Source organism: Athene noctua, unplaced genomic scaffold (assembly GCF_965140245.1).
Source record: "Athene noctua unplaced genomic scaffold, bAthNoc1.hap1.1 HAP1_HAP1_scaffold_42, whole genome shotgun sequence".
NCBI classification, from domain to species: domain Eukaryota; kingdom Metazoa; phylum Chordata; class Aves; order Strigiformes; family Strigidae; genus Athene; species Athene noctua.
Window position 1 is genome coordinate 1140459 of NW_027437539.1, and position 20679 is coordinate 1161137.

The following is a 20679-nucleotide window of genomic DNA, read 5'->3' on the forward strand; positions in this document are numbered from 1 at the left end:
CACATGTGATGCGAGGTGGAGTGATCTTTTGACAGATGGCACCCAATACTGTCTCTTTTAGGGTGTCCGTGAAACAGAAATACACAGCCCTCCAATTAATGCCTGAGCTGTGCAACCTAACTCTCATCTCTGCTGTCAGCTGGGCTTTGTCTGGATCCACTTAAAAAATGTTGAATTCAGCAAAAGCTCCCTTGCTCTTCCTTTCTGGCTTGGACATTATCAAACATCCTCTTTCCATGGTTGCAAGACCAGAAAGTCAGCAATCACTGAAAGGGCTGTTCCCAGGAGAGTTTTTTCAAGTTGTGACCCTGTCACTGTGTTGTCCCACCTGGGCTGCTCTTTGCAATAGGAAGTAGTTTTGGACATTCTGGAATAACTATGCAGCCGATAAATCAGCCTTCGGTCCCTAATCGTTAATTAATGGCGAGCATTACACGAAAAGACAGAGGAATATTTTTGCACGAAAGCTACACTGAAGGTTAGATACAACTTCTGGGCCTTTCTTTTTTCCCCTTGTGCTACTCACTTTCTGTGCAGAGTAGATGGGGTGGCAGGGAGACCCAAGCCCCGACTGGAGCTAGGGTTCAGGCACTTGAAGCTGCTCCAGGATCCCACCCTGTCATCTTAGCAGGCTTACGGAAGAAGATGAGCATCTTAGAGTTCAGCTGTAAGCCTTGCCGTCTTGGTTCCCTTTGCAGCAAGGGCTGTGTGTATTACCAGTATGTTCACGGCTTCTCTGACCTCAGCAGTGAGGTTTTCCATACGGGTTCAGCATGCTTCAGGTAAGGCGTCTTTACAAAGCTGAGCTCTCGGTATCGTGGTGGGCACAGGCGAGTGCTGCTCGCTGGAGATCACAGAGCCCTGTCGTATTTAGGTGCCGCTGCAGGAGGGGAGCCCTGGAGCCCCGGGCACGGAGCCGTGTGTCAGGCGCGGGCAGTGCCGAGATGCTCTGCCCGCTCTAGGCAGCGCTCAGAGGTGCACACTGCCGGCAGCAGGGAGCTTTGCCTTGCCTGGGCTCTTACGTCTCGGCCTCCGTGCTCTTGTCTCCGATTTCATCAGTACAGATGGCGTATTTTTATCTTCAGCTCTGTTTCATGAGCTTTGTGCCTTCACTGAATGGATTTCAGAGCTCATCTAAGCACATGGGAAGAAATTCAGCGATTGTGTTTTCAACTCAGCAGCGCTTTTTCAGGGTGCAAACTGATGGCTAAATGAGAAACCAGCCCGAGGGGTTGGTTAGAAATCAGAAGCCAGCCCCAAGGCATATCTCCTGAGGGCAGGGAAGAGTCCTGTATTCCTGTATCTCCTCCTGGAGCACCTAGAGCTGGTCCCATCCAGCCCAGAGTCAGGGAGTGGCACTGAGGCAGCCGGGACAGTCCGGACTAACAGAGGGAATCGCTGTACTGAAGTGGAAATCTCTCTGCAGGCCGCGAGACCAGGCTGCCCCTGCGCATCCAAGGGGAAGGCATAGGGCCTCGGCTCCGCTTCAGCTGTGAGCGGCTGGACATCGGGAAGGTGTTTGTTGGATTGGAGCACAGCTATGAGGTGAGAGTCGGGATTCTGAGGGGCTGGGGGGGACCCTGATGGCTCCCGGGGCTGCAGTGAGCCTCGTGGACCTGTGGGATTTCTGGCAACTCGGGTCATTGTGAGCAGGGACTATTTGACATACTAGTCAAGTCTGGGGGCTTTCCCAGAATCTGGATACTTCTGATGGGATCTAAAAGGTGCTTATGTGGTTTGTGAAGTCTTAATCCCTGCTTTCTGTCAGCCTTCCTTGGGGTTCAGCTGGGAGGTTTCCTGTGAAAAAGTACCCCCTTGACACATGAAAGCAACACTGGGACAAAAAAAAAATATTCAGAGGCTTTTGTTTCAGCCCTGGATGCAATGCACGTTTGTACCCCGGCTGTTAGAAAGCAGCTGGAACAAAGGTACTGTGTTTGAACTCCAGGCCATTGCAGGCAGTTTTCGGGCGAGTGCGTGCTGCCGGTCCTGGGAGCTGGAGGAAAGCTGTCCAGCCCCTGGCTCAGAGCGGGGTCTGGCCGCGGAACTGGGAGTGCTTCCCCTTGCTGACCAGTCTCTCGCCACTCTTCAGATTTGCTGCATCTCTATGAGGAGCAAAGCATTTCTGGAAGTGAAGCAAAGGCACTTTCTACATATTTGCCTCCCCCTGCCAATGACGTCAAGTCTTCTGCAAAAAAAGAAGATAGGGCAAGTGAAAGAGGTAGAAAAGGAGGCAATACTTGCAAAAGCTGGACTGTGGCAGGGAAGGACACATTAAGGTGTTTTCTTACCAAAATATTGTGCTCTCTATGCATTTTTAATGGTGATACTTTATTGCTTCTCTATCATTTTATTATGTTCATTACTTGAGAAAATGTGACTAAGTAGGTGACACTGTTAGTGCTGTGCTGAGCAGCTAGACTGGAGGTAAACCTCAGCTCAGCGCAGGATCCCTGAGTGCAATTTGTAACTGAGGTGTAAAAGACATGAGAGGAGAGAGTAGTTTTCAGGTCACCCTTGCAGAGCTTAAATACATGAATATTTTTAACAGCAGCTACAAAATGAAAAAATAAGGGACATCTTTCTGCTTCTGTCTCAACTTTTCTACCAGGTTTTACAAGGACAAAAATTAGGGAAAAGAAATCCAAAGCAGATAGTTAAGTCCATGGAAATGGCAGGACTTCACCCTGCAGCAATCAGAACCTTTACTGCCTTGCCACGGGTGGGTTTGGTGGTGGCCGACAGCGTGCTGGTACTCGCAGCAGCTGCGGGCATTGCTGGTCCAACGTGAGAAGAGCTGAATCTCAACAAGTGCCGTGGGATTGTGTCGCTTGTTCGAGGCAGCAGATCCCTCGAGTGTTCAACAAAATACGGCTTAGTTCTAAATTTGCAGTTTATTCTGATAATGGTAAAGTCTTAGGTGGTGGCTGTGAATATTTAGGGAAGAGAAAATCTTTGGAGTAGATGGAGCTGCTGTGCACCGCATGCTCATCCTTTCCTGACATGTCTGTTTGAGCAAAGACTAAGAAAGTATCCCGTTAAAGAAAAAATAAGAAACCTAAATTACATAGCACAGCGGAGTTGGGGAGTGCTTCTGAAGTTGGTGATAGTGCTGCCCTGAGGTGTCTTCTACCTGCAGTAAATTGTTGGCTGCAACGTGTTCTGCCCTCAGCAGGATCGGACTCGTCGGGAGCAGAATCGCTTGTGTGACGATTCACTAGTAAAGCTGCAAGTGCCCTTCGCTGCTCTTAGGGACAGGTCTGAATCGCCTTGGTGATGCTGAGCGGCTCCTCTGCGCTGCAGGTCGAAGTGGGCTGCTCCGTGTCAGTGGAATAAACCCCGAGCGACTGGTTCTACGAAGCTGTCGCTGCTTTGCATGAAAAACCCACAGGCAGAACTTGTCCTGTTGGATTTTCTTTGGCTTCTGCCAAGCAGCAGCACACAGCATCTTCTGCTGTTTACAGATGTTATTTGCTTGATCAGAAAACAAATCAGCCTTCTGTAAGAAAGGAAGATTCCTTATGTATTTCCCTTTTTCTTTCTTGCTGCTGCAGGTGGTCCTGTTTAACAAAGGAGCCATCGATGCTGCCTTCAGCTTGGTCCCTCCAGCTCCAGCTCTGGGCTCCTGCTTCACCTTCCTCCCCCAGGAGGGCATCATTTTGCCGGGGGGGCTCCAAGTCATCCGGATCTCCTTCAGTTCCACCGTCCTGGGGAAGTTCACAGAAGAGTTCAGGTTCAGTGTGAATGGATCCCCTGAGCCTGTGACCTTGACGATCAGGTGAGGAGGGTTGTAGGAGCTTGGTGGGCACATCTGTAGCTGTCTCTGGGTAATCATCTCCCCCCTACCTCATTTTAGGATGAAACAGAGAACAAAAGGTGTTGTCTAAGGTCTTAGTCTTGGCTTGGATCCTGGTATCCTCACACTAAGAGCCAAGGCTTTTTAACCTTGACTCCAGTCTGAACCTTGCAGTTGCAGCAGCAAATGAAGTGTAATTGTCTGCGAGAGGAAACGGTAGAATTGTAGAGTAGTTTGTGTTGGAAGGGACCTTTAAAGGTCGTTTAGTCCAACCCGTCGGCAGTGCGCAGGGACATCATCAACTCGATCAGGCTGCTCAGAGCCCCGTCCAGCCTGACCTTGGATGTTTCCAGGGATGGGGCATCTACCACCGCTCTGGGCAACCTGTGCCAGTGTCTCACCCCTGTCACTGTAAGAAATTTTATATCTAGTCTGAATCTTCCCTCGTGAAGTTTGAAACCATCACCCCTTGTCCTGTCATGACAGGCCCTACTACAAAGCCAGTCAAACTCAATCTTACAAGCCCCCCTGAAGTATTGAAAGGCCACAGTAAGGTCTCCCCGGAGCCTGCTCCAGGCTGAACCACCCCAACTCTCCGGGCCCGTCCTCGCAGGAAAGGTGTTCCACCCCTCTGATCATTCTTGTGGCCTCCTCCGGCCCCGCTCCAACATGCACGTCTTCCGTGTGCTGAGGAGCCCAGAGCTGGACACAGCCCTGCAGGGGGGTCTCAGCAGAGCCAGGGAGAGGGGCAGGATCAGCTCCCTCACCCTGCTGCCACCTGTGACCATGCCTCCTGTGCTCTCAATAGCCAGTTTAACTCTCAGTCTTGGGTTCCTCTGGGAAGCAGCTTTGCCTTCGTGGTTGGGGCGGGTGGCCCTGTGACTTTGCAGGACACTGTTTGCACAGGATTTGCCAGCAGCAGGTTCTCACGTGTGTCTGTGTGAGGGCCCCGGGGCTTTAAGTGACTACCCGTGCTGGAAACCAGTTTGACTGGAGGCTGTTCAGGAAAGGTGTGGAGATGCCTGCTGCCCAGTCCGGGAACCCAGGAGCTGGAGTGACTCCTTCCTACAGTAGCTCGCTCCCCCTTGGGCCACAGCAGGCAGCGGGATGGCATCAGCTTTGGGCGGTAGCTGGTCTGGACCACCCCCCCAGACACACAGCAAGGCTTTGGGGATGGGCCAGCCTGGGTGGCTGCAGCCAGAGGCTGTGTTCTTAAAATCCTCTGTTAATAATCCATCCCAAACAGGCAACAGCAGCAGCCTCGGCATCACCTCTCATGCTCGTGGGTTGGGACTAGCTGCGGGACTCTGGGGTCTGTTCATGTGCAGAACCTGTGGATGATGAGAGTGGCAGTCCTGTGAATAAAATGAGTAGGCACTGTTCACTGTGGCCCTTGATTTTTAACGGAGGTAGAGCTGGCATTGATTGTCATCAACCATGAAATCAATGAATGAATGTTGTGCAGCTTCAAGTACTGATTTCAGCGGATGTGAGTGAGTTTTGGAGTTTGGAGCCTGTCTGCTGAGTTGAAGGACGGGTGAGGTGGGTTCAGGACACCCGTGTTCAGCGGTTTAAGACGTGTTGCTCTGGGATGTGTCAGCTGGTGCACGGGTGACAAGCTGATACTTCCCTCCAAGATTCAAGTGTCCGCTGTGTACAACTGTTGCTGCTCTTCTCAGTGGATGTTTGGGGCTCCCCTGGGTTCATGTCTCTAAGTCCTGCATGTGTAATGGTTGTGTGGATCAGGTCTTCTGAGAAAGGTGTTCCTATACTCCGTGGAAACGCCAGTTCCAGCTAAGAAATACCAAAGCAGGGAACCTGTGGCTGGGAAGGCTCGTTCCAGTGAGTCCCCTTGTGTGTGGACACCTCTGTCCATCACATGCCGGGTGGGGAAACCGAGGCACAGAGCCATCACTTGTTCCGGGACCTTCCTGGGGCCAGCAGCAGCCTGGGGGCACCCCCTGCCGCGGTGCCCTGAGCCTCAGCAGCATCTGTTGGCTGCTGACCGCTTTGCTTTGGCTGCCTGCTGTCCCCATGGGTGCTGTGCTGAGCACAGGGCTGACAGGTCGATTTGAATCCCACCGTGGTTCCGAGAGCAGCTTTTACCCACCCGAGCGGTGAGGAAATCCATTCTCTCTGACCCAGCCAACGCCTCCTCTGCCTGTCTTTTTCCTTGCAGGGGCTGTGTCATTGGACCGACTTTCCATTTCAACGTCCCTGCCCTCCACTTCGGTGATGTCTCCTTCGGTGAGTGTGCCCTGCTCTTGGGCCACGGGTTGAGAGCTCTGGGAATTACCAAAACAGAGCACTTCAACATAAGACCGTCTGTCACTTGTGCTCCTCCATAGCAGCCTTCAGGGTGTTAAAGCCAGGGCTGCTGGTTGCTTAGGCAGTCTTGTGCCATCGTGAGATCAAATAGGACCAAGGGATACAGTCAGTATTTTCCAGTGTCCTACGAGTCTGTTGAGCCCCAGCCTCCCAATCCTTGGCAGCAGAATGACCGTGAAAGTCCTTGTCCCAGAGGGCCCAGGGGCGGGACTGCAGCAGAAGGGAGTTTAAGCCGCGTATGGCCTGTAGCTGCTCTGGGTAAATGTTCCTGTGGCAAGGCGAGGATACCAGTTACCCTCCTGACCTTTAGTGCCAGATGTTAACTAACGCTGTGAGGGCCCCTCGTTGTCACCCACCAGGTAACGTGCCCAAGCAGTAGCTCTGAATCAGGCACTGGTGTCCTCGGACCACGGGCTCCTCCTTCCCCACCACAGGCCCAGCTCTGCTGACCGAGCCGGTGGCTGAGCATCCAGAGCGTCTCTGCTGAAATGCAGCTTCTGGTTCTCCATCTGGGGCTCACAAAGGCTTCTTACTGAGATAATCTATAGTTTAAAAGTGAAATCAGCTGTGCCCAGGATGCCTCTGTGTTTTCATGCTGTTCCTGGACTTTTTAAGAAGACTCGTTGCCTTTCCTGAGCCGCTTCTCCCCTGCCCCCATCACCACTCTGCCACTTATTTCCTTTTGGATAAAACAACAGGAAACACACCAGGCAGAAGTGTGGTTATGTGATAGGAGATTCATCCTCCTTGGTCTCATTCCATTAATAAGGCCTCTTCAGCTGAAGGCAGCTATTGTATTTTTGCTTCTTGTAACTGTGCTGCTGACTGTTGGCCTGCATCTGGCGACTTCGGTCTCGTTTGGAACTGTGAAGTCTGTGTTTGTCCTTTTTGTGCCCCTCCTGCCTCCCTGCTGGAGTAACTGCTGGAGGCGGGCAGCGGTCACTGTTGTTGGACACGGCTGCTGTGGCTGCAGCTGGTTTTCCTCCCCGTCTGTATTCAGACAATGCTTGGTGAGCAGGCCACGGGAGATGTCTCCTTCTCGCAGAGCTGGCCAGCCGAGCCAGCTGTCCAGGCCAGAGCAGGCTGTGGGCTGATGTCCTGTCTCTGCAGAACACCCCCCAGGTGTGGCTGTGTCGCTGGTTTTCCGTGAGGGAAGGCGAGTATCACAGCTCAAGTGATGCCGACCTGTGCGGGGCAGTGTGCAGTGTGGAAGCCGTGTCCCGTTTGTTGGGTGAGGTGGCACATGGCTCCTGCTGATTTCTGAGCAAGCATCAGGTTTGCGTCCAGTGCGGGGCTGCGAGTTGTCACGTGCTCAGTCTGGTAGCCCCAGACAGGAGATGCCTTAAGGGTCCTGCCTCGAGAAACTGCGTTAGAGTGCTTTGGGTCATGCTGGCATTCCCAGTTTCACCCTTCCTCTCTTTCACTGTAGCTTCTCCTCGGTGACAATACCCTGCTTCTATATACTGAAACTGTGGGAGTGTTCGCAGAGTTCACGGGGCATTTTACGGCTTGAATTTTCAGAATAAATGGTCTGTCTGGATGGACACTCGTAAGAGAGAACTAACTGGTGCTGGTTTGGGGGTAGGTGAGAGAGCTCCTCACAGTTAGAGAGAAACTTGTGGTGTTCAGCATCGCCAAGAGTGGGCATTTCCAAGGAACAGTCTCTGCGATCAGCGTAAAAGGGAACTTAAGTGACAATTAATTCTTTGCGTAGCTTCCCAGTTAGCTGTACTTCAGATTGTAAAGAGCAAACTCCAAGCCCGGTTTTATCACAACAGGCTATTCACACCAGGAATCATGGGACAGTTGGTGCATAAATTCATATTTGTGTCATTTTCCTAGGCTTTCCTCACACCTTGTCGTGTCGCCTCACTAACACCTCCTTGGTGCCCCTGACCTTCAACCTTCGCGTTCCTGGGGACGGCCTGGGAGAGCCCAGTGTCAGCAGTTTTGCTCACGCGGCAGACAACGCTCACCTACTCCAGAGAAAGGGAGCCCAACGTCACCTCAGGCCAAGAGAATTCAGCATAAAACCCCGCAGAGGGACCATCCGCCCCCTGGGATTCCTGGATATCCAGGTATGGGAAGAGTCCGGCCGTATGTGCTCGGCGGGTGGAGCTGGAGCTCCACTGAGGGATGGGAGGGCTTTAGCACCGCTAGCTCTGAGCGTAACGCGGGGAGGATATCTGCACTGGTGTGGGGCTTTTGCTAGCTGGGTTACTCTGGGGCTTTTCTGAAGGACCACTGCTTTGTTCCCAGAATGGTCAGCTGAAGATCATGTCCCATATGGTCAAGTGCAGAAGCCATTCATGTGTTTTTGAGAGCTGCTTGGAGCAGTTTCTTTGATTTTAAAGTGGGCAGAGGAAGGCTGAGGACAGAAGGTGGCTGTTAAAAAGAGAGATGTCATTGTAGAAAGCACTTTGCTTTTCTTCCCGGTCTTATTTCTCCTCTCCCGATGAGCAGAAGGAGTTGTGTTCACTGCGGTGATCTCCAGTGGGGACTGACAAAGCTCTGGCAGCCAGGAACTGCACAGCACCTGCTGGGCTGCATTTTTTGCCCTCAGCTTCCCAGTGTAAAGCTGAATCTGTTGAAGTCAGCAGATTGCCTCTGTATTTATGCTGTTGTAGTTGAGACTAAAAATCAGTCTCTTCAATTTTAATACAGTGGGGAGTAGAGCATTAATGTAATTGTGCTTAACATATGCCCTGGTAAGCGCAAGGTGTATCTAACAAAGCAGATTAGTCACAAGACTTTTGTTACTCCCAGCAAGTGTGCTCTGCACATGGACCAGCAGAAGGGTCAGGGCAAAATCCTCCCTTTCCTGCCCGTGGAACGAGAACCGGAGGACAGCACAGGTACACGATGGCTTTTGGCAGTGATGAAGTGTTCGATGCTCTTCTCTTCCACCAGGTCACCCTGTGCTCCAACACTCTGCAGAGCTACGAGCTGGCTCTGGTGGTGGACGTGTGCGGTGTTGGCAGGGCGGTGTCGGCGCTGCTCCTCACAGCCAGGTATCGGCACCTTCCCTGCAGCTCGTCGTCTCTCCTCGTGCATCCAGCGCCACGCTGCCTTGCACGTGGTTTGCTGGCTCCACCTCCCAGTGACAAGTGTTGCTTAATGAGCCAGTTCTGCCCAGCTAGATGTGAGATGGGCAGTGTTCTGAAAGCAGCACCCGTGCTCCAGGGACAGGCGTGGCCCTGCGCCTTTTTCTAAAGGGAACAGTAACGATAGTCATTATTGGCCTGTTCTTTGGTGCTTGAGGTGTAATAAGTTTCCAAGGGGCCATGTTTCCTCCTTCCTGCAAGTGGTGGACTTATGCTGGGCTGCAGCCAAAATACAGCATCCATTTGGGCCGCAGCGAGCAGCCTGCTGGGAGCTGGTGTCTGGGTCAGTTAACGAAGGCGCGTGGGAATGGGAAAGGGGCTTATGGGAGGGCGGGTGAGGGGAAGCTCAAAGCAAGATCTTATGAAGGGGAAAATAGTCCTTGATGTGGAAGGTGAGCTCAGGTTTCTCTGCCTCCCTCTGGTTCTTTTGAGCATTAATGTTCTCAGAGTGAAGCCAAAAGTTGTTCTTGCTGCCGCCAGATTCAGCCCTGTTGTGCTGCGGTGGGTGTCGGTTTAATTCCAAGAGGGATGAGTTCACTGTGCTGTTCCCTCTCCAGGCAGAGTCATCCAGTCAGTGCCTGGGCTGGTTTAGTAAAACACGAGTGCCTGGAGCCGTGGGGTGCAGGAGCTGGGAGAGGGTGATCCCCCGCTGCCTGAGGCAGGGGTGGCTTGTGCCCTCCATCGCGGGGCAAAGGGCTGAGTTCTCAGGCAGGGCAACAGCGGTGTGGGAGAGGAGGCAGTCGTTCTCACTGAGACACGGGTCTTGTGCCCTTTGAGCCTTGGTGAGCACTCGGGGGGAAGGCTGCCCCAGAGCTCACGCCTTGCCGGGACTGTTGGGAGGGTCCCTGCAAGCCTCCTGGGGCAAAGAGCGGGCAGAGCTGATCAGACAGCTCTGGCACAGGGCACCGTGCGCCGCCCGGGCACCTGGCAGCCTCTGCGAGGCCGAGTCCCGGGGTTTGCCCCAGCTTTACAGGGGGTGCTGGAGTCAGAAGCAGTTAAAGGCCATTTATCGCTGTAGGGGTATTAAGTGTCTATTTGACAAATGTGCTGTGCTCTGTTTCACGCTACTTGGGGAGTAAGCAAACCCCACGCTCTCTCGTATCTCTAATTCCCTTTCGGTCCTCTCTTTGCCTAGATGCGTGGTTCCTGCGCTGCGAGTGCTCAACCCCGTCGTGATGTTCGGACGGTGCTCTCTAAAATACCCTTACCAGCAGATGCTGACCCTTGTGAACGACAGCGATCTTCCAGGCTGCTACAGGGTTCTTCCTCAGGTTTGGCATTGCATCTGCCTCCTGCCCTCAGATGTTGCCAAGGGTTCATTAGGGAAAAAAAGGGTTTTGGCTAAGACCTTGCTGGTTTATATTCAGACCTAAAGGTTGCTGAGAGAAGGAAGCTACCTGAATATAAACTTTAGGAAGCAGTTAAATAGGAACCTACTGAATATAAACTTTAGGAAGCAGTTTAAACATTTTAGGAAGCAGTTTATATTCTAGTCTTTGGGGTGCTTTCATGCAGGAGAAGTTAGAGGCTTGTGAAAAGCTGCTGCAAGGAGGCTGCCAGCACAGGAGTGGGTGTTTGTGGGTGCAGCAGCTTTTGGACCCCCTGAGGATGCTAAGCCCATACAAGTCTTGCATCTTGCTTTGTACCTTCCTGCTTTCTCCTAGGGATTTTTGAAAATGTGCGTGAATTGCCATTGTGGTAGATGTTGAGGAGTTCAGAGTTTGCTCCAAGGTCACTCCTGTGTGTTGCGTTTGACTCTGTCCCTTACAGGAACACAAGGAGGACGCTTCTGTGTGGTACTCCAGCCCCGTGCCGTGGGGGATTGTCCAGCCTCGCAGCTCGGTGGAGGTCCCGTTGACGCTGGAGGCCCAGGTGACGGGAGAGCAGGACACTGTTGCTCATGTTGCAGTGTTTGGGAGTGAAGGATCCCCTCTGGTGAGTTCCGGGGGACGTGGGCCTTGGTGCGACTCCTCTTGGTGGGGTGTGAAGCCTCAGGCAGGGTTGCTAACTCCGGGGATCCTTCCCGGGAAAACGAGACCTTAAAATATATGCTGGTGTGGACAAGGAAAGAAGGGGTTTGTGGCATACGCGACAGCTAAGGCCTGTGAAACAAAGAGCTGCACTCAGAGTCAGAACGGAGTAGAACTGCTCAGCAGGGATCCTGCGTTCGCAGCTCTGGGCAGCACTGGGGATCACTCCACCACAAGTGCTGCACCTGCTGACAAAACTCTGACTAATGTACACAAAAAGCGCACGTATGCATCAGATTCCTTAGAAAAGGCAGTCTTATGCTCATGGGTTCTCAGAATTCATTTACATAGTCTGAGCGTGCGTAGTAAAACTAGGCTGAGGGCCTTCTCCCCCCTTGGTGGTCCACATCGTCTTCCTCACACTGCCCTCTGGCTGAACTTTAGGTTCCCCGTGTCCACGCCTGTTCGTGGAGTGACCTCGCCCGTCCTTCGGCTCCCGTTTGTTCCGAGGGGGTTGGTTTAAACCGTCTCCCAGTCGCTTTTCTTGACACTGGCATCTTCTCAGGCGCTTGTCTCGCGTTTTTAGGTCCCTGTTATCAGGGATGTACTCGGGGAGTTTACCAGAATGTCCAAGGCCTGTTCAATCTCCACTAGGCAAGGGGTTACAGGTTTTGGGATGTTTTACAAGTGGGTAAGATGTCAGAGGGTAGTTAGGAAAAGAGGATAAATGAAATTATATACATTGCAGTAAAATACAGGAAAAAGAAAAACTAGTGAAACACAAGTGATGGTTAATGTTAAAACTAAACGTCCTACTTCACTGGTTCCTATACATTAGCAAGGTCAGGAGGTCTTGTAATCTCACGTATACTTGCAGCCACTTCCCTTCACCTAGAGCAGAGGAGGGATGGTGTCATCCCAGGTGGTGATCTCGGTGTCTGAGACAGCATTTAATCGCAGCTAGGTCAGATGGGATAAGAAGGCCAGTCTGAAGCCCAGAACAACCCCCGGGTCTCGTATCTGCTGTGCAATTAGATGAAGAGCTCTGGTGCTTCGTTAGGCCTTTTGTTCAGGAGCACACGGGGACATCCCTGAATCCTGCTAACGCAATTGCTGCGTAAGAGGCCGCGCTGGAAGTCAGGCCCATCACGTCTGAGAAACACCCGTCAGCTCTTTTGCCAAGAGCCCCAGCCAAAGACTCATGAGTCTCCACACCGCTTGCACCTGGAGCACAGACTTTTTTTCTATCGAGCTTGGGAATGGACGAAGCAAAGTATTTGTGGCCTAAAGCCTCCTGAAAGCTGATGTTCACAGTCAGGCATACACACCAGCAGCAATGACCACAAAATGTAGGCAAGGGAATGTTGTCTGTAGAGTCCTGGCTTCGTCTAGCTGAAATCGAGAACAAATATAATTACACTTTAATTTAAAATGAGATCAACTTTTGAAGCAGATGTTTTAAAACATCTTCTCATCTCTCTGAGCGTGAGAGAGGATGTCAGAGGATTCCTGGGAACCTTAAGCTTTAAGCAGAAAGAAAGGCTGACATTTTGAAAGTAGCTACAGGGATTCCAACTTTTAATAAAATGAAGGGGAGTGGTGCTGCTAAACCTCCTGAAAGCCTCCTGAATGGTTTTAATGATGTCAGAAGGTGGTTTAACATTCCTTCTCCAATAGTCTGTGCCAGTTCTGCAAGAACAGAACTTTTGGGTCTCAGACTGTCAAAAGGAACAAACACTGCTTGAACGATGTAACTAATTATTAATGCCCATTGTCCATATAATACCAGGAATACACGTATGTGCAAATGAGAAGCAATGAACTTGTGTGATCTCTACTCTGGAGGGCCTGCTTTGCCTCTGGCTGGTGCTGGCTTTCACAGGTGCAGCTTTGGGACTAAAGCCACTGTCCCAGTGTGCTGTGCAGCAGCAGGAGTCAGGGAGGGTGCTCTGGGGCAAGACTGAGCAGTAAAAGGAGCGGGAGCAGGCACAAGGTAGAGGAGGGAGAGTTACCAGCGTGGAGGAGGTGTGGCAAAGCAAGCACGGGAAACGGGGTTTCTTTATCCCCCGATAACGGGAGCTTGTGGCTTTCAATGGGATCAGTCCAGGTCCCACACTTGCTCCAGGCCTTCTGTTTTGGTTTTACAACCCTGAACTTCAAACAGCCATAATGATACCCCAGTCTAGGAGTACCCTTAGAGCTGTCTAATCTTGTTACACTTTCTCTGTTTTTTTTGATCTTTCCTACGTGCTTTCTGGAGCAGAAAATCCATTTAGCGAGCACTGGAGTAGGACCAGTTGTCTATGTTCATCCACGTAAGATAAATTTTGGCAGTGTCCAAGTTCTGCAAGATGCTTCCCGAACTCTCCACCTCTCCAATCAGAGCATCATCCCTGCCTCCTTCAGGGCAAAGATGGTAAGTGTCTGTGGGGCTATTTTCCAACAAAAGTGACTGACAAGTAACCTGTGACTTGATTTTTATATGCGACATTTGCATATCACTAGATGATTGAGAAAGCAACGTATTCCATCACAGCGCAGCAAGAGGAGCCTGGTATGGGGACAGTTTTAGCTGGGGGACCCCTCAGTAAAAGAGAGAATTTGTTTAGATGTTTGAGCAGAAATGAGTCTGGATCATTTTTGCAAGTTCTCCCTTCATTTTGTGGAAGGTATTTAGCTCAAAGAGTTGTGTGCTTGGAGCTCTGAGACCAAAAGAACGCCGTGGCCCTTTGCTCCTGAAAGGGCACGGGTCTCCGCACGGTTTCCCCGTTAGAACTGCATTTGCTTTGTGTCGAACTGCTGTTAATGATAGAGACTGGGGTGCGAGGTCTGGCCTCAAACTGCTCGCAGTGAAGTGAATTTCACACCTCCTGGGAGTCAAACCAGCTGGGTTGTCGCACAAGAATGTACGTGTAAGGGTGGCGTACCTACGGTGGAGTCCGTCGCGTTGCAGAGCACCTCTGGAGACTGGCTGCAGAGAAGGGCTCTTTAATCCTGGAGGCTGCGTAGGGTGAGAAGCTGCACGGCCCAGGGGGGGTGGGTTGCTCCTGGCAGGGGGAGCAGGGCTGATGCAGCCAGTACGGGCTCGTGCGCTGAGGCCGGGTGGGGTGTGCTCCCCACTGGAGGGGGGATCTGTGAGGGGCTTGAAAGCAGGGTTGGGAGGGGGTTTGTTCTTCTCCGTGCCAGGCGGGTCGGACTTGTGGGGCTGCTTATCCCAGGCCTGGCACTGTGGACTGGGTGTGGTGGCTGGAGCATCAGGCAGTGTGTGAGAGTACAGGCTCAGCCTCCTGGGCCAAGGACGGGGCTGAATTTCCCTCGTGCTGCTTTTCCAGCTGTTTGGGGGATAAACGTAACCTCAAAGTGGGGGATTCCCAGGGCAGCTTGCTTTGATTCCACAATGAAAACCTGCTTTCCATCTCTGCAGAGAGCAAGCCACCTGGGGTGGGTGGTGCTGGTGTGTGAAGGACGGGGTTTGCGTGCTCATAGCAGGCCCTGACCCGCAGAGCTGCTCCGGCACTGCTGTCCGGCCTCTCGCCTGCCCTCCCTCCCCGGGCAGCCTGTGTGTCCCGGGGGGCTCGCAGGGTGTCTCTGCCTCTGCATTGCCTCAGGGCCCTAAGGCGTGGGGCTGGGCAATGAGTCCTATCCTGCTTCACTGCCATCTCTGCAAATATTGTGGCTGATCAATAAATAGAACCATAATAGCAGGGGGGTCAGGGATGGTTTCTTGCCCTGCAGTAAGGGTGGGCTCTGCTGCTCCGTAGTCCCCCCTGCTGACCCCACAGGCTTGACTTACCCCACCGTGAGCATCTCGGCTTCTCAGGACAGCTGCTGCTCTCACGGAGGTGTTCAAGGAGCAGGTCCTGAGAACCTGCTCGATCAGTCGTTTCAGCAAGGGCTCTTCAGACTCTTCATCCCCCGATGCTGAGCTGCCAGGGGGAGCAGCACTGCGGCAGGCGAGGTGTGCTCCAGCTGCTCCCTGCCCCCAGCAGCTGCCTCCTTTGGTGCCTCAATTGAAGTTCTGCCCTTTGCTGCTGCCGCCTTAGGCTGCCTGGCCGTTTATGGATGGGAAGAAGAGAGGACTGAATGATTTTGGAGATAAAACTTGAGATGCAGTTGGGCGTCAGGGTGAACTGCACAGGTACATCTGAGAGCAGAGGCTGTCCCTTAGTTCAGCTGGTGGGTGACTTGGGCATCCTGCATCCAGTTGTGCCCCTGAACCCAAGTCTTGTGTTCTCTAAGACAGAAAAGCTGCTGCTTTGATTTCCTGCCTGGAGATTGCTGCAGGACGGTGAGCTGTGATTTCCCTGTCCTCCCGTTTGATGGCTGATCTCGAAACCGTGGCTGTTTGCTGTTAGGCTTATAGATCACGGTCCCTGCTCAAAGGAAGGAGCTGTGATAGAAATTTTCACAGCAGCATTGGATCAGCAATGTTACAGCACGCTGACTGGCAGCTCAACAAACTGAATGAGGTTAAATTAAGAGACAGCAACAGGGCAAGTGAAAGGTTGGTGTCTTGTTCAAAACAGGAAAGGAAAACACTGTACTGCAGATGGCCATGGTGCCACCTTGGTGGTGGTATTAACCATCACATGCAAATTGCTGTTCCTGTCAAGTCAAGATTTCTTCTTGCTCTATGGGAGAAAAGAGCATTATCTGAGCAAGCCAAGATGCTTTTTTGTGGGTAACTTCACTTTGGGCTGGTGACTTAAGGAATTACCTGGAGTACCCCTCGTGCACCGGCTTCCCCGTACTGCCTCCTCTTCTCTCTGTTGGATGAGTTGAGTCCATTATGTTCTGAGTTGTGGGGAGCAGCGCTGAACATCTCTGCCACCAGAAAGAAAGAATTAAAAACCCTCCAAGTCTGTGCATTGAGGTGGGGCTGGTTTGGGTTTGAAGAGCAGCACAGGGACTTTGTAGCCTTGTTCTCTGTTGGCTCATGCCTGCGTGCCAGGGTGTCTGCAGGACAGTGACCCCTGGGACCAGTGTGTCATCGCGTGCTGAATCCTGTGTGTGTCTGATGTGCTTCTCCTTGTCAGATTGCTTTCCCAGCTGCCAGGCAGCCCTGTTGGAGGATCCCCTGGATCTGGCAAGGGGAGGGTTTGCGCCTTTTTGGGTGGAAAAGACCGGAGGAACGGGTCAACGTGAAGGGGCTGCTGCAGCTTAGCTGGGGACTGATGCAGCCTGCTGAAAAAGGTGTCTGTTTCTCCTCCTTGCTGCTGCTGTCATCTTCTTTCCCCAAGTGTCTGGGATTTTTTGCCATATTGGCAAGTGTACAAGAGTTGTATTGGTTAATGGAAGTGTTTGCTCTCCCTGGAGAAAGGCAGAAAGGAAAAAGCATCGTTCTTTGATCGCTTCCTACTTGTTCTTGGTCACTGTCTTCTTGGGGATCATTTATTCAGCTACTAAGAATGACACCTCTTGGCACCATGGAAGGCAGCTGCATGTCATGCCTGTGTGATCAGGAAAGAAAAGACAGAGGTGTAGTTTTTGTTAATCAGTGGCAGCTTTCTTCTGCCTGCATAACGACCATGCTGGGTCTGTCATGTGCTACAGGGGAGCAGAGGTGTGGAGGAGACCTTGGAAAAGGTGCCTGAAACCTGGCCACAAGGGAGTTTGGCTTTTCTCATGTAAGATATCTTACATGAGTTCATGCCCTTTCAGAACTGCTGGTTTTCAGTAATGAAGAAATTGTTATTCTGCTTGTCTTGGGAAACTAAATTTGTCGTATCGTGCTGCACCTGTTGGTGAACTGAATTAAAGAAGGGTAGAAACTTCAAGGCAATTATGCTCCTAGAAGCAAGAGTGACTCAGCCGGGTGCTTTTCCCAAAGGAAAAGCAGGAGGAGTTTGGTTATCAAAGCAGGTGGCCCTGATCTCCCCAGCCCAGCAAGGAAGCACAGATGGGATCTGGAGGGGTGAGCTATGGGCCGGGGACACAAATGGAGACAAGCTTCGTTAGCTCGCTCAGCAGTCTGCTATTGGCGGAACCCAGCTTGGCAAGTTAGGCTCTGTTGTCAGTGGCAGTGAGTGCCACGCTACTTTTTTTTAAGAGCCTCTGCGTTTTGATTTCATAAAACATCTCCTTGATGGTGCTCTGGGGCAGAGGCTAAACCAAAGTGGTCCCCATCTGTGCTTTTGCTGAGGAGATGCTGGTGCTGAGGTGCCAGGAGGCGGCTGGTGGTTGGTGGGAGCATCCAGCCGGCCTCGTGCCCCGACCTCCACCTCCTGCTGGGCTCGGGGCGGTCTGGAGCTCTCCTCTGCCACTGGCAGTTTGTGCGGGTAAAGAGTAGCTTTGGAATGAAGAACGCAGGGTCCCCCACCTCAGGACTGCTGGAACACCTGGGACGAGCTCTGAGCACGACTAATATGAGACGGGGTGTCATTTCCCCTTCATGTGCAGCCTCCGTGAGGAGCGATGGGTCGGCTGGCAAAGGTGTGAATGCTCTCGCTAGAGCTGTGGCTTGGTAAAGTACAGCTGCATTTTTAATACTGAGTTCTGCTTCCTCTTTCACTTGTGCAAGGCCAGAATGACCAGATCACTTTAACTAGCTTTAAGTAGCGTCAAGAGAACTGAGTGTGGTGGCTCCTCAGTGATCCCTTAGGGCAGCCATCCCATCCCATCCATCGGATGGAAACTCAAGCTAACTACACCTGGGTCAAGCATTTGCTTGGATCATGTCAGGCCTCCAAGCACACTGTTTCTTTCCATTAAAAAAAAAAGAAAAGGGGGGGGTGGGTGGGGAATGGGAACCTCTTCTCTTAGAATACTGCAGAGTTTTGGGTGAGTAGTGCCTTCATCCCAAACACAGCACTGAACTGTGGGGTGCAGGCGCCACCGTGATGGACACTGGGAAGCTGTACATCAGCCTCCCTGTGCGTTTCCCGCTGGCCAGGGAGCACGGTGTGTGTTTCCTCTCTGCAGGCCTGCTCCCTGGGAACGTGGTTTTAGAGGGGCTGGGGTCCAGCACCTTCGCTGCCCCAAATGTGGAGGGAGGTCCTTGAGAAACCAGAGGGAAGAGAGTGCTTGGAAGCTCGGGCCATGCCTACAGGGCACGTGCCTTCCGGTTTGCTTTCTGCTTATCGCTTTACTGCCCTGCTATGAACATTTATAGCTGAATTTTCCAAAGCAGAGGGCACTGGGGCACCTCACCGCAGCTGGTGATCAGTGGGAACTGAGCGCGTCTGTTCTTCGGGGGCTGTTGAGAAGCACTGAGTAACTCTTGGGAAAGAAGATGTCGCTGTCAGGGTTTTGATCAGCCGGTTTTGCAGAGTTATTCTTCCGGCTCTCAGCAGTATCCCCGAGCCGTGTGGCTGCTGCGGTGGGATTTGAGCCGTCCTGGCTTGCTCTGGCCTTGAGCCTTTATGCCAACCCAGCCCCCGTTGTCAGGAAGCCAGGAGAGGTGAAGGAGCTTCCCTTGGCGTGCGCTCCAGAAGAGAGCGGAGGGGGAATAACCTCCTCCTGAGGATGGGCATCCCTTGGGTTGGGCAGCACTGGGTTAATGAAGTGAGTCTGTTACAGGAAGGTAAAATACAGCTTGTAGAAGCTCCTGCACAGTTGCTGTTTCCAGACACTAGCTTGGATTTAGGGAAATGGAGCCTCTCTGGTTTTTATCCTCCTATCTTTATTCCTTCCTTTTCCTGCACCCCACAAGAGCCCAGGGTCCGTGGTTTCCACGCTAAGTTAGTCTTCGGCTTGTCTTACAGGCTGGCAAATGCTCGCGCTGGAGGATTGAACCCAGTGAAGGAGTGATTCCCCCCGAGACAGAGGTGTCTGTGGCTGTCATAGCGAACTTGGACGACACGGAGAAATTCAAGGACGAGGTGAACCTGTTCATCGAGAACAGCCACACCTACGTTATCTCCGTCCGGGCTGTTGGCACTGGCACCACGATTGTCACTGACAAACCCTTTGCTCCGGAGCTCAACTTGGGGCCCCACTTCAGGTAGGGTATCTCTCAGTGTCTGCTCCTGCCCTGGGCTCAGCAAGGGGCAGTTTTGCTGTAGTCCTTCAGGCTGGTTGTTCTTCAGCACTCAAGGTCCTGGCTCTGTTTTCCTGAAGGCACCGGCCTTCCTTTCGAAACCTTCCGTGGCCATTTGGAAGTTGTTAGGTGCCCTCAAAAGCCACCAAAATGGAAACCAGCTGTTAAATCGCCACTGATTTGTCTTTAGTTGTAATACTTCTATTTCCTCACTTTATCCAGTAAAGATCTGGAGGAAAACAGCAGGTCCTGGAAGCCTCTGGGTGGAAAATGCCACATTACAAGTATAAACATATTTCCCTTTGCAATAACGTGGCTTGTTTTTCCCTTCCCTGTGGAGCATCATCTCGCAACAGCGGAAAACCTTGGTGGTAGCTTGTTAGCAGGTCCTTGACTAAATTAATGATGCTGCTTTGTGCCCAGCAGTCCTGGAGGAGCAGCAGAATTTCTTTGCCCCATATCACCCGTCAGATTGCTCCCTTGCTGGGCTGCTCTTCACCAGACGTAGCCGCTCTTCCCTCGTCTCTCCCACCGGCTTTCCTCGGTGTCGCCGCCGCAGCGGAGCCTGAGGCGCGGGCAGGCGAGGGTGGCTGCAGGACCAGCTCTGGAAGGGAGAGGAGTAGGAGTCCACTGAGTTTGGGCAGGATAAATGGAAGGTGTTAATGAAAGAGCTTAGCTCAAGGGAGGGGATTCACTGGTCCTAACGCCTGTGTCTGAAACCAGGCATGTTCCCGTAAATGGGAGAAAAATAAACCTTTCAAAGCGCTGCCTGCCTTGTGTTGGACACCGCTTGGGAGGAGGAGAATAGTCTTCCTGAGGTGCCTGTTCCTTTCCCTGGCTGCAGAGGGTCCGTAGTGGTCCGATACCTAAATTTCAGGGTAGAAAGAGCAGGGACGTTGCCGGGAGGTTGGTGCTTGTCCGGCGTGTCCTGTGCTCTGTGCAGCCACAAATTGGCTACCCAACGGAGTGGGCGACATCAGTGTGATTTGTGTCATGGTCCTCTGCCCCCCTTCACGTCTTGCTCTGCAGACTCTGGAGTTGTTGCCTTTGCTGTCGGCTGCAGAGCTGCCCCAGGTGAGCTGAGACGGGGCCCAGGTAACATCTCAGATGAGTTGGGCTTTCCCAGAGCCACAGATTCTGCATCCACCCAGAGCTTCTCCGGGCTTTCATCTGTGCTGTCCAGCACATAAACGGTTTCACGCTAAGCTTGTACACATCATGTTTTCACAGTCTGTTTCAAAGGCTGGTTTGTTCTATACTCTCAGGTCTGTGTATTTAGCTGCTTGTGGCGGACATGCATTTGGTAAGCTGTGTATTCTGTCCTTTTCAGAAAACCAGTAACTGTTCCAGGAACAACTCATGTCCTGGTTGTGCTCAGATTTATAGAGGGTAAAATAATTATTCCAGACTGGCCTGCAGTTAGTGTTTCTTTACATGAAGAAATCAATTTCTGTTGAATATTCATTTTGGTTTGTATCTACCTCTGTTTATTCACCCCTCGTT

The 20679-nt window shown here is 52.1% G+C and overlaps 1 protein-coding gene across 1 annotated transcript in view; it reads left to right on the forward strand.

Annotated features, from left to right (window-relative positions):
* LOC141954940 (hydrocephalus-inducing protein homolog) overlaps window positions 1–20679 on the forward strand; it is a 67822-nt gene that overhangs the window by 26527 nt on the left and 20616 nt on the right. The window contains exons 10-18 of the mRNA XM_074895047.1: window positions 1427–1545; window positions 3555–3778; window positions 5976–6043; window positions 7967–8202; window positions 9035–9135; window positions 10364–10499; window positions 10999–11163; window positions 13462–13614; window positions 18902–19140. Coding sequence (XP_074751148.1) covers window positions 1427–1545; window positions 3555–3778; window positions 5976–6043; window positions 7967–8202; window positions 9035–9135; window positions 10364–10499; window positions 10999–11163; window positions 13462–13614; window positions 18902–19140 — 1441 coding nt within the window. The remainder of the gene's footprint in view (window positions 1–1426; window positions 1546–3554; window positions 3779–5975; window positions 6044–7966; window positions 8203–9034; window positions 9136–10363; window positions 10500–10998; window positions 11164–13461; window positions 13615–18901; window positions 19141–20679) is intronic.